The 13,508-nt window shown below is 35.7% G+C and overlaps 1 protein-coding gene across 2 annotated transcripts in view; it reads right to left on the reverse strand.

The window, feature by feature from the left end:
• Positions 1 to 3,137: 3,137 nt before the first annotated feature.
• SCN2A (sodium voltage-gated channel alpha subunit 2) overlaps positions 3,138 to 13,508 on the reverse strand; it is a 134,902-nt gene continuing 124,531 nt past the window's right edge. For both annotated transcript variants that reach the window (XM_072811491.1, XM_072811492.1), the window contains exons 24-27: positions 12,597 to 12,734; positions 12,114 to 12,218; positions 8,324 to 8,594; positions 3,138 to 6,822 (exon numbers count right to left, since the gene is read on the reverse strand). In XM_072811491.1, coding sequence (XP_072667592.1) covers positions 5,627 to 6,822; positions 8,324 to 8,594; positions 12,114 to 12,218; positions 12,597 to 12,734 — 1,710 coding nt within the window. In that variant the 3' untranslated portion in view covers positions 3,138 to 5,626. The remainder of the gene's footprint in view (positions 6,823 to 8,323; positions 8,595 to 12,113; positions 12,219 to 12,596; positions 12,735 to 13,508) is intronic.

Here is a 13,508-nt window from a genome sequence, read left to right on the forward strand (position 1 = left end):
GACAAATGCAACTTACCAAAACAAAAAAAAAGGAAAAATCATAATAGCCCTATATCTATTAAAGGAACAAATCTCTTTAATTAAAAACTTCCCCACAAAGAAGAATCAAGTTCCTTACAGTTTTACTCATGAATTCTATAAATATATTGGGGAGAAAATAATTCCACTATTACAGAAATTCTTTCAGGAATAGACCATTTCTAACTTGTTTTATGAAGCCAGCATTATCCTGATACCAAAAGCTGACAAATTACCCAGGGGGAAAAAAAAAACATTAAAAATAGAAAGAAACAGTAAAACACGAGAGAAAGATTCAGAAATTTCAACACATAACCCTCAGGAATTCTAGATGGAGAAAATAGAAGAATATAGGATGAGGAAATACTTGTTTGCTGAAAGCTGAGAGCTTTCTTGAAATTTTCTTAGTTACAGATATTAATAAATATGTCAATCCTCCAATTACATTAGCATACATTCTGAGGCTGATTAATAAAAGCAATTTCATAACTAGTCTCAAAAAAATTGAAAAACACCAGAATAATTATAATCTAAAGTATTCCGTTAAAAATACAGCTGCAGGCACCTGGATGGTTCAGTAAATTAACGTTAGACTCAGATTTTGGCTCAGATCATGGTCTCAGGGTCATGATCATCAGGCTCGCACTCAGTGGGGAATCTGCTTGGGATTCTCTCCCTCTGCCCCTCCCCCCCCGTCTCTCTTCACTCTCTAAAATAAATAAATCTTTTTTTAAAAATATGGTTGAAATAAAGCCATCTTCAGAAAGAGAGGAGTAGAGTCAGTTTGCTAACCACAGACTTTCCTAATAGAATTCCTCATATATTTCAAGAAGGAAATAGGGAGCGCTTGGGTGCTGCAGTCCGTTAAGCGACCTACTCTTGGTTTCGGCTCAGTTCTGATCTCAGGGTGGTGAGACTAAGCCCCACATTGGCCTCTGCACTCAGGCTGGAGTCTGCTTTCAACTCTCTCTCTCTTCCTGTGCCCCACCCCCTCTTAAATAAATAAATCTTTTTTAAAAAGAAAAGGAAATAGAACACAAAATGAAGAAGTAGACAGAAGAAACATATTTTAGATTAATTAACACGTGAGTAGGTCTAAGCACTGACTATACAAATGCACAAGAATACTATTTTTAAATTCTACTCTGTCTGACATCCAATGAATTAAGTAATATTAGACAAAAATCACATAAAAGTGGGCAGTAATATGTGTCAAATCTAGGAACTTCATTGTTCCAGATAAGAGTACAACTGCTGATTTTATTTCACTAATTAAGTATGTATGTTAAAATTTAAAAGCAATCACTTATTGAAAAAAAGAGAAAAGGAAGGGAAGAAGGAGGAAGATGTGTAGCTTCTGAACCAGTACAGATGTGGAAGAGTAGAAAAAACATGACAAAATTAATTTGAAAGAGGACAAAAAAAGGAAGGAAGAAAAGAGAAAAACTTGACAAATAAAAAGCACAGAATAGATAATAAAAATAAAATCAAATATATCTCTGTATAAAATAAATACAAGTAGATTAGCATAGGCTATTAACAGAAAATTTAGATTGGTCTTTCTATCTATGTATATTCTTTTTAAAAATATATACCAAAAGATAAGAACACAGACATCTTTAAAAATAAAGAGATGGGGAAACAAGGTCTCTGTGAAATACCAGCAAAAAAAAAAAAAAAAAATCAGTGTAGTCCTCTTACTATTAAATTAAGTAGGGACAGATGTATCTAATTTCACTGCCATTCTACTGCTTAGGAGCAATCAATCATTCCTCATTGCCAACAGAATAAATCTCAGGCTGTTTAGCATGACATACAAGGTTCTTCACCTCTGGCTATAACCTTCTTTTAGACAGCTAATTTCATCTTTGATGTCTCAGAGCCTATCAAAAAGTTAATGTGTAGTAGACACTTAAATATTTATTTAGTTCAGATGACACGAAAAATAAAACCATTATCGATGCAATCATTGTAACATTTACTTGCATGATGTCCTCTTCACCTTTCTCATAGGTATTTTTTCTTAAAAAGAAAAGAAGAGAGGAGAAACATATCTAACATATTGACAACTAAGCAAAATTTCTTTTCTTATGCCTTTTCCTCCCCCCTCCCTTCACTCTTGCTGTAGATATTAACAGCAAGACCTTTTTTCAGAGGATGGTTTATAAAACATTCCATTTTTATACTCCCCTTGCTTCCTCTACTTCCTCCAGTTGTTCTTCCCTCGCTTTCCTTCCCCTTTGCCTTTTCATCCCCCCTCATAATCTCTCCCCACTGCTCTTTGTAAATTGATCTGTATTATACAGAACTCGGGAGAACATGTGATTATGAGAGATGCCCCAGAACAGAGAAGTAGAGAATGGAAGCCTCTCCGGTTTAGATTTGTGACTTGATCATGACAACTTGAATGTGTGTTTTATGTGGAATATCATATTGGAAGCCTTACTTTATATGCGATGCATTATATAATGAAACTCTGAAACGGGAAAGGGTCATTCTCTCTTCTCTGTAGAATATTTTTTCCCATTGGGTGAAGAGACCCTAATGCAATGACTTTCAACCCTTAGTATGAATCAGCATCAACGGTAAGCCTTTAAAAAGAAATTATATGCTTAAGTCTCTAAGAGAGATGAGTTCAATTGGTCTGGTCTTGGTCCATGCACTGGCATTTTTAATAAAGCTTCTCAGGTAATTCTAAAATGCAATCAGAATTGAGAAACATTTCACAAACTACTCATAATTAAGTAGAAAAACCAGATCTTTCTCATTTGGGAATTTTGTTAATGTGGTACGAAGAGCTGAAATCTAAGCTCACTTAGAATTTTTGCCAAAGAAATTGTAGGAATGAATATAGTGATACTCTATGGATTTTTTTATAGTGATAGCAAATTATTAGGAGTTTAAGTGCACAGAGCCATTGTCTACAGAACGTAATTAACAAGAGATTGGGTGAACAGAAAAGAAACAAGAAAATTATCTTGAATGAAAAACAAGAGCCCAAGGAAGGAATGGAAAAGTATATAGAAAAGTAGATCAAAGATACATAGGGAAGAAACTGAAGCGAAAAGAAGAACAAAACAGTAGGTAGACGAGAAGGAGAAAGGATGCACAACTTAAAATGTTAGTCAATTTTTTTATTAATTTTTGTAACTTTCCAGTACTCTACCCAATACCATATCTAGATTTTTGGCCAATATTAAAACTAGATATCCAATACACTCTTCTTGATTGATTTCCATTCCATGAAAAAATTTAAAGATGAATTATTATATTTAATGTGTATTCTTTACATTTATATTTGATAGATCATTTTTACATGATAGAAATTTACCTTTAAGTGGCAATTCAAAGATAGAAACAAAGACAGAACAATAAATACAAAACAAAAGCAAAACCTTTATTCTTTTGGCTTGATTGTAATGTGGCTTACCGTTCTTTATGGTAATAGCATTTTCCTGCATGCATTTCACCAACACACTACAAGTCAATAGCTTTAGTATAAAGAATCTACATTTAATGTTGCTTGTGAAAGAAAAACAAAATGTTTTGCTGTAACTGGTAATATAATTTCACTACCTGGCTTTGTGAGAGAGAAAAAAAAAAACACAACCACTTGGGTCCCCTATCATAACTGATACAGTTCTAATGCCGTACGGGTCAGTAAGAGTAAGATCTATCTGGGTAAACAAACACTGGAAAAGACTGACGATTTACTGAATCAAAAGACTAGGTGGAAACATCTGATCCAAGCAATGCCAAGAATATCAACTGATCTTTCCTTAAGCCTCTCTCGATGATAAGGCATTACTATTTGAAAGCAAATAAACGCTGGACTCAGTCTGAGATTTGTTTTCACATTGAGATGTGTGCAAAGGTTACAGTACTAATAAAAAAGCAGAAACCTACACTGCATCTTAGTCTTTGTTTCTTATTTTGTGAAGTGCTGTAATTTAAAAGTGCTAGGAACAGAAACTAACAATAGTGACTGTGACATCAACCTGAAGATACTTTTTAATTTCTCATTTTATGTACAAAAGGCTGAAAAATAAAATAAAATGAACTTTTTACAGTATTTATATTTTCTTAGAAAACTCTAACCATATAGTTTCAACAGTTTTAAGCAGCTTGCAACATGTTCGTACAGTCGGGCTTTTTACCACAGAGTGTTCAGTTAAGATTGGAAGAATAAAAAGCAAGAAGCTCTTCATTGTTTGCTGCAACCTATTGCTTAATGACACGAAGAATGAGGTCTTGGTCGAACAATTTGCTTCACTTTACCACTGACATATGGCTTCCCATATTCGACTTCTGAACAGTGGAAGGAATAAGGTACAGCAGCATAGGCAAGATAAACATGCAGCAGTGACAGCTTCAAACTATAATGGAACCAATTACATCATATTACCTGTTGAAAGCTTGCAAACTATACTTACTGTGGTACATATTTGATGCAATAAATACTGTGCTTAAGTCATCATTTTTGTTTGCTCAAACATGCACCACTGGGTAAAATTACTATTTACAAAGCAGACTTTTATTGTTTAAATTGACATATACTATGTCAACCTTACCAAGAGCAGAAGATGGCTAAACAATACTGCAGGAAAAAAGCAGAATCAACTTTATAAAGTGGTGGGGGGTGCTTTTTGGTCAATTCAGGTTCTTAAAAGGATCGATAGGATATTTTTAGTTTATGCCAAAGGACACTTATCAAAAATGGTATAGTCATGCTGCCAGGACTCGAGTGACTATGTGATGGTGTGTGTGTGTGTCTTTCTGTGTGTATACATATATATGTATATACACGCACATATACATATATACATATGTACATGTACATATAATGGATCATGTAAAAATAAAACAAGTCTTCAACGCTTGTGAATTCCATGGAACATTTACAGGCACATTAAAATTTTTCTGGATGAGATACCTTAAAAACATGAATAGCTATTTAAGCACCTCAAAAATCTAAAAACATCCTGAAACAAGAAGTAAACTCTTTCCTTTTGTGATGTGATTTTTTTTCACGTGTGAATGAGAAGTGCAGCATGCCTTCATTTAAAATATATCCAGTTATACAATAGAGAAATGTAGAATCCCCTACCTTTAATCCCTCTCCCCAAACATAAACCCATTTACAAAAATAGTCACATATAATAGTAAACAACCTGTGAATTAAAAAAAAAAAAAAGGTGATAAATTCACAGCATACATTTTGTAAAAATGTGGCAGGTGTGGCAGTTAAATCATAAACAGTGGTGACAATTACTATCATCAAGTGTCACGTGTTGAATTTACATAAAAATTTAACTTCCCTCCCCCCTTTAAAGTGGTTCCTATAGTCTGAGTAGCCATTACATCTCTGCTCTTCAGCAGTGTCAGCTGGTTGTGAACACAGAAACCTCCTGTCAATGCTGTTTTTCTGGTTTATAGGGTCCCAGTTGGCTGACCAGAGGTCTCTGTCTTGTTATAGGCACTGACCTTAAGTATACATTTGTAAAAGCAGTTTGGCATAGACCTCCTGTGGGAGTCCTGTTGACACCAATCCATCACCATCACAGGCTGTAAACAATTGATCACAAAATGGAATATTCTTTGTCCCTTTTTACTTTTTACTTTCCCTGATATCTTTCCCTTTGTCTTCCTTTTCTGATTTGTCTTTTTCAAATTTTTCTTTTTCTGGTTTGGTCACACTATCATACGAAGGTGGAGAAGTGGTGGAAGGTGTCACATCGGTTTTCTCTGGCGTCGAATTCTCATTCAGTTTGTCAATGAGGATATCTTCTTTGATAGGTGTTCCATCCCCTTCTTTGCCTTTGTCTTTCTTATAGATACATGAAACCTTTTTAACTTTCTGCTTCAAGAGGTAGCGTCTATAAGCCCTCTGGATAACGATAGCAGACACCTCCTCTTGTTTGCGTTTCAGAGTGGTTGTGATGGGTTCATAGGAGACTTTGGAGGGGTTCGATGCCATGAATCGCTCCTCCATCTGTATTCTAAGGGCATCCATCTCTCCACTCTCACCCAAAACACGCTTTGTAAAGGCAAATAAAATGTCGAGGCAGTGGATCCGGTCCCCACTGACCATGGGCAGGTCCATGGCAATGAGCTGGACTTTGTTTGGTTTCGCTATGAGAAGAGGAGGATCCAGGGCAGCTGCAAAATCAGAGAGCTTGGAGAACTCTATAAACTGGGTGGCATCAGGATCAAACTTCTCCCAGACTTCATAGAACATCTCAAAGTCATCCTCGCTCAGGGGCTCTGCACTCTCCTCAGTGGCAACACTGAAGTTCTCCAGGATGACAGCGATGTACATGTTCACCACAACCAGAAAGGAGATGATGATGTAACTGACAAAAAAGAAAATCCCCACAGATGGGTTCCCACAGTCTCCCTTAACTGAGCTTCCAGGGTGATCTTTTTCAGGATCACAGTCTGGAGGTCCACTATTAAGAATAGGTGCTAGCAATCCGTCCCAGCCAGCCGAGGTGGTAATTTGGAACAAGCAGATCATGCTGTTGCCAAAGGTCTCAAAGTTGAACATGTCATCAATTCCAACTTCCCTCTTGACATAGGCAAAGTTGGACATTCCAAAGATGGCGTAGATGAACATGACCAGGAAGAGCAGGAGGCCGATGTTAAACAAGGCAGGGAGGGACATCATCAGAGCAAAGAGCAGTGTGCGGATCCCCTTCGCCCCTTTGATCAGACGCAAGATTCGACCGATCCTGGCGAGCCGGATCACTCGGAACAGGGTGGGGGACACAAAGTATTTTTCTATCAGCTCAGCCAGAAACATGCCTATGGAAAAGCAAGAAACAAAAACAAAAATAGTGTTATATGTAATAGCAGTGAATGAAAATTTGCATGGATTAGATGGTAATTAGTTTTACAAACTATGTACATAAGAATTAAGTACACACACACACACACACACAGTCTGCAGTATTCGTTTAGTAAAATGAAACTGGTATGTTTGGTGTTATAACATTAACCTCGCTACACTAACTGAAGATTTTAATGGTCATTTCTCCTAGTTCAAGACAACCATCCGTTGAAAGAAAGACTCAACCACTGAAGGCCTAAAGATGTCACAAAGTATATGGCAGCCAAGCAAAGGAGTGGATTTGTAGTTCCAAAATACTAGATCTAGTATTGGCATAAGAACAAATGGACAAGGTTTGTGATTTTGGATCAGAATATAAGAATTCTTATCCTGAGATGGTTGTGATCCATTTTATTTGGAAGGTGGCAAGACTGATGGACAGGAGAGAATCCAGGCTTTGGAGACAGACATACTTGGGACTGAATCCTCTCTCTTTTTTTCACATCCCAAAATGGTGATAGTAACTACATTTGTCGTTGTTTTTGTTAAACTTAGCACTTACTAAGCCTTTTCTTTGTTGTAGGCATGCTGCTAACTGCATCTACGTACATAATCTCATTTAATTCTTGCAGTAACACTTTACAGAAATATTCCCTGGAAAGCTAAGGATGGGAGAGGTAACTTGGCATAGGTCACAGAACTGGTAAGTAATGAAAATAGGAAATGTCTGTGTGACTCCCGAGTCTCACCTCTTAATCAGTTTATGGCCACCTCATAGCACTGTTGTGAGGCTCAGACAGAAAGGCTTATGGTCTTAGTGTTCTAGTCCACCAGAGAACGAGTATAAATAGTGGAATACTATTTTTCCCTCTGTGTATGTTCTCTTTTCTCAAATAGGCAGACCTTTGTCTTAAATCTCTTATATTTATTGCCGGCACCTACATCTAACCACTTAATATGTATTAATGATAATGGGTCTATTTTAGTTCTTTGAACAAAATGTCTACTCTTGGAAAAAGAACATTACAAACCATCTGAATCCAAAGGTAAGATGAAGCTTACATGTGTGTGAATATATGTAAACACACATATAAACTATTCCAACTATCAGTAGCTTACTTATGGACTATTTGATTACTTCTAATAATTTTTATGTATATGTGTGTGTGAATTATTGATTCAAAGCAGTACTTGTCTACACCACAGGAGTGTAAGTGTAAGAGTATTATGCCAAACTGCAGTTACTGTCTTCTGAAATGAGACAAGATGATAAATGAAAGCTGAAAAGTATAAATTCTTTTTTACACAGCATTTCTTGCACAGCATGCAACAAGAAAAATGACAAACTGAAGAATGGACTATTAGACTTTTATCTGACAATTTGGGATGAAAGAGAAAGGTTAGTAAGAAACACTGGCCAAGTTTTAAACAAAGTTTTACTATCTTCCTTAACTGAGTAAAAGCACCTCTTCTTACCTACGATAGAGAGAATGACCACCACAAAATCAAAAATATTCCATCCAATGGTAAAATAGTAATAACGAAGGGAGATTAATTTCAGCACACATTCTCCAGTGAACAGAACAATAAACACCAGATTAATCCAGTACAGAATGTTTGTCATCTCCTGACTCTGGTCATCAGTTTCCACCATCATGGTGACCATGTTGAGGCAGATGAGGATCATGATACTGATATCAAAGACTTGTTTGGTTACAAAATCAAAGACCATTCCTTGGAATTTATTCTGGAACAAAGAATATGTAAAATTTACTTAGAAACATTAAAAAATAAAATTTGACTTATCTGGTTATAACATAGCAATATGAAAATGTAGCTTTTATAAAAACACACGTTTATTTTAATACTTGGAAGAACATTTTGCATACTGGCATATGCAACTTTTAAAAAATGAATTATGTATAAACTGTTCACGATATCAGATTTTATAACCTGGCTTTAAGAACCACTTATTGTGTTCCCAGTGCCAATAATATCAGCACATGTATGATGGACAGTCAGCCAATATTTGCCACTATCACAAATCTTTGTTATCCCATGAATTGGAGGTGGGTATCAAAGTAAACTTCGAAGAACTAATAAATACTTCTCCAGCTTTTTCTCTCATGTTTATTTTTTTTCGGTTTCTGCTTTTATAGTCTTTCCCCAAAAGCAGAGCACCTTAAGTTTAATCTGGGAAGATGTTTTTAAAAAAATGTAGTTCAAGGAAAAGGACATATGTGGAACACCTGATGAAATCCAATTTGGCCCTGTATTTTATTTAAATGCTCTTGTACCAAAGGTTAATTTCCTAGCTTGGATTACTGATCTATGGTGATGCCAGATTTTGAAATAAGGAAGTACTGGGTGAAATTATATGGGGTAGCTCTTCTCTAAGAATATAATAATCTTTAAAAAAAGTTACAGTCCACAATCAGACTTTCAACCTTTGCCCTATTCAGTTTGGACCTTATTTCCAAGCATTAATAGGTTTAATGCATCATTTATGAAATTAAGTCCTCACCTTACCAGTTCTGCTCATTTGGACCCTGTTTTATATCGTTTTGCTTATACCTGCTTGGTATTTCAGGCTTTCTAGGGCTCAAGGCTTGACTTAACTTCCACTAGACTGTTCTCTACTGTCTTACTATGATCTGTTACCAATACACTTCATAGCCTGCTTTCCCAGATCCTGACATGTTTATCCATCTGGATTCTCTGTACTAATGTTCTGATCTCTGCCGGTTGAGAGACATCCGTTACTTCCTATGGGAAATTCTTGGACATCAAACACCACTTGTTTATTTTATTTTTCTCTTTTCTCCGAGTAGGTATCTGGCTTGCTGAACTGGACTTCTATTGCTTCAGCTGAGTCTGTCCTTTCAGAGCCCTCTTCAACTTGATAAATGTGTCTAATTCCAGTTCCAAACCCTTCTTCCTTAGTTCTTATTTACTGTGGCTTACCTTTCCAAGTTTGGTTATATTTCTTCTTTTCCCACCCTTCTGATATTTCCTATCCCTCTTAATAAAGTTTGCAGATTCTACTATATCATCTTATCTTGTCTCCTTGTACTAAAACAGTGTGTTTAGTCACTCCTTCTCTGGTGACTTTGAATTCAATTTTAAGTTTTAAGCACTCTGTGTCCTCAGAAAACTTTATGCTTATATTTGTCATAAAATTGATGACACCATATTGCAAATGGTTTGCTCTTATTTATTTGATTTTAGTTTTTTTCTCCTAGTCATTTGGAGGCTCTTCAAGGACAGAGAAGTGTCATTTTTTCCCATAGATATAGCACCTAGAGTGTAGTAGTTTCAAAATTGCTTAAAATTAGAAGCTTTTAAAAAATATATTTTATTTATTTATTCATGAGAGACACACACACACACACAGAGAGAGGCAGAGACAGGCAGAGGGAGCCCGTGGGGAGCCTGATCTAGGACTCCATCCCAGGACCCTGGGACCATGACCTGAGCAAAAGGCAGATGCTCAACCACTGAGCCACCCAGGCGACCCTAAAATCAGAAGCTTTTATCAATAAAAAGCTTTTTATATTTTCTGCCCATGTAGTTTTCCAGTGGGTCACTTTGATGTGTATGTAACTCCAATCCCCAGTCACTAAGTGCTATCATCCAATTTAAATCCCAGGATGTAGTATATACTGGAGGAAGCTATAAAACCCTAGCAGCCTTGTTCACCAAAGATATTTATGTTCTCTCATTTAATCTTGGCCCTTGATGATGAGGAGGAATCCTTTATCCCTCCCTTACTCCAGGATAGTTTCAAACTTCTCAGATATATTATATCCTTTTCTCTCTATTCTCTTTTGAGAGCATCAAAATCAGTGTAAAGAAACTCTTCTACTTCCTTTTGCATTTCATATTATCTTGACTTTTCATACATATCCTTTTATATATTACTCCATCTTCATTAGAGGATTCAGTCCCTCTTACTTCTAAATCTAACCTAGACCATTCTATTCTTGAGCCACATCCTATGTGACTTTATTCTATAATTCCTTCTCTTCACATTCTTCTCCAGAACTCCAACTTTGCTTCACACCTGACCTCTCTTAATCTTAAGAAACTTAATTTTGCTACTTCTAAATATTCATTCTTCCCCTGTCTCCTTTTGATTGCCAGATTCTGCAACCTAGCATCTCCAATTTTTTTCTCCATGCATGTCCCTTCTTCATACCCTGCATGACACTAGTCATCCAGTGTGTGTATGGCAGAAACTCATAAGTTTTCTTTGTTGGTTCCTTCTTTGTTTCCCATATTCAATTAAGAGACAAACTTTAACTTCACTCCAGTAACAGCTCACAAACCCATACACTTTAATTCATCTCCACGCCACTCTGGTTCAGACTACCTCTCATCTCTGAAACAGCTCCAACACCAGTCTACAAAGCATACACATCGCCCCTATCAATACTGGTTGAGTGATTTTTACAAAACTGAAAATGACCAGGTCCCCTTCAATGGTTTCCCATTGCTCTAAGAATAAAGACAACTTTTGAACATGGTCTACAAAGCTGAGAAAAACCTGGCCCATCCTAACGTCTTCATTCTCAACACATCCCAATGAGTCCCCACTCTCTGTACTTCAGCCTCACTGGCCTTTCTACCTCAGGGCCTTCACATGTGCACTGCCCTTCTCCTAAAGGGTTCTACTCTTCCTGCCAACAATTCCCTGCAGCAACCAAGCAGCTATTGTCAAATATACAACTGAAATAGCCATAAAACTTCATGAAGAGAATAAGGTTATCAGATTTAGAAGCAAAATGTTAGGGGATAATAGGAAATATTTTTAAACCAGAAAAAAAAAAAACAAAAACCTGTGACTTGTTTCATTAAAGATTCCACTTAGTCAGCAGAGCTGGATAGAAAATGGGGCATATCTGAGATGTACCGATTATTCCAACTGGTTCCCACTGCACTCTGTGAACATTCAATATTTCCATACAGTCTATATATGGGTATGTTTTCTTCTCTACATTATTAGAAGCTCCTCAATGACATCAATCCTATGTAATACTATTGACATATAAGTCTGAAATTTTTTATTTACATATATTTTATATGTTTATATATAATACCTTTAATACATATTTTGTGCATATTATATATATGTGACACATATACTTAGGCTAAGATAAAAATTCTGTTTTGTAGATTCATAAAAATACTAGTATCTGGCCATTTGGACTGTGCAAATGATAAATAACATAGATCTTTCTGGGAATTGAAAACAGGTTATTCTTACAGCAGGTCGAGGTATGGGTTTTTGTGGTTTCTTTGAACCCAGTTTTTTCATTGCATTGTAGTATTTCTTCTGCTCTTCTGTCATAAAAATGTCTTGACCTCCAAAGTAAAAAAATAAAAGCAAAACTTGTTAAAATTATGTTCTTTTCTAACTATAAAATCCACCTCAGTATTTGTGTGGAAATTGGCTTCCATGTGCTATTCTAATATTGTCAATATCTGTATTTACAGAAATAGATGGATATATTCAATCCATAAATTATTCTGTATTAATAAATCATATTTCTATACTAAAATATCCATACATGCTATCTGAACTAGCAATTGCTTAAAAATGTATAATAGATTAAATAAATCAGAATTCTCAAAATAATTCAGAATTTTATATTCCCTTTTTTTGCTGATTACATTTTGGAAACAAAAGAACCAGTGTGAGGTGCTTAGTTCACATTTTAGAATAAAGATAAAGTTTTAGTATACTTATCTTCTTTTTCTGTTGGTTGAAGTTATCTATGATGACACCAATGAAAAGATTCAGGGTAAAGAATGAACCAAAAATAATAAAGATGACAAAATAAAGGTACATGTACAGATTGTCTTCATACTTGGGTTGTAATTCTACCTATAAAATATTAAAGAATGATAACTATTAGAACTACTACTTGTTTTATAAAGAGGACATCAGATAATTTTCAATTCTCAAAGCATGTCTCAATTGCTGGGAATGAAAAAAAGATCAAGCATTAGACAGAGTTTATGAGACATCAAATCTAACATGCTCACTTTAGAGTACTGCAAGACAGTTCACTGACTAAGTGAAACAACTCATAGAAAAGTCTAGATAACGAATTAATTTCACCCCATAAATCTCCACATTATGAATGCACTTTCCCTTATAGGCAGTCTCCCAATCTGGCATGAAAGTGAAGATTTCCCCTTCTTGCCAAAGAGATGTTTGAGTTACACTATTTTGTGTTAAAATCTTTAAGATGTATTCTCTCTGATTCAGTTTTTTCATCTGTAAAACGGAAATAAGAGAACCTTAACCTCATAGGGTTGTTGAAAAGGTTAAATATATTGATATATGAGAAATGCTTAAAGAAACAATGCCTGACCCATCATAATTGAGTATAAATGTTTGATTTCTATTATACATTTTTTTCATAGGCTAGAATTCTCATTGTAGGTGTGGATATGGGTACATCTGTAGGATCATGCCTTTCTGAAAACGAATCCACAGATTCATCTTACTCAGGAGGCTTTAGGCACAGTTTCTACAACAATGATGCCCTGTCCTGTCCTGTCCAGCACACTTTTGGTCAAAAAAAAAAAAAAAAGAGTGACGGTGTGAGCTTTGGCCGTTATGTATAGCTTAGGTCTCACAGGATATTGTTCT

The sequence above is a fragment of the Canis lupus genome, chromosome 34 (genome assembly GCF_048164855.1).
Source record: "Canis lupus baileyi chromosome 34, mCanLup2.hap1, whole genome shotgun sequence".
Taxonomy (NCBI): Eukaryota; Metazoa; Chordata; class Mammalia; order Carnivora; family Canidae; genus Canis; species Canis lupus.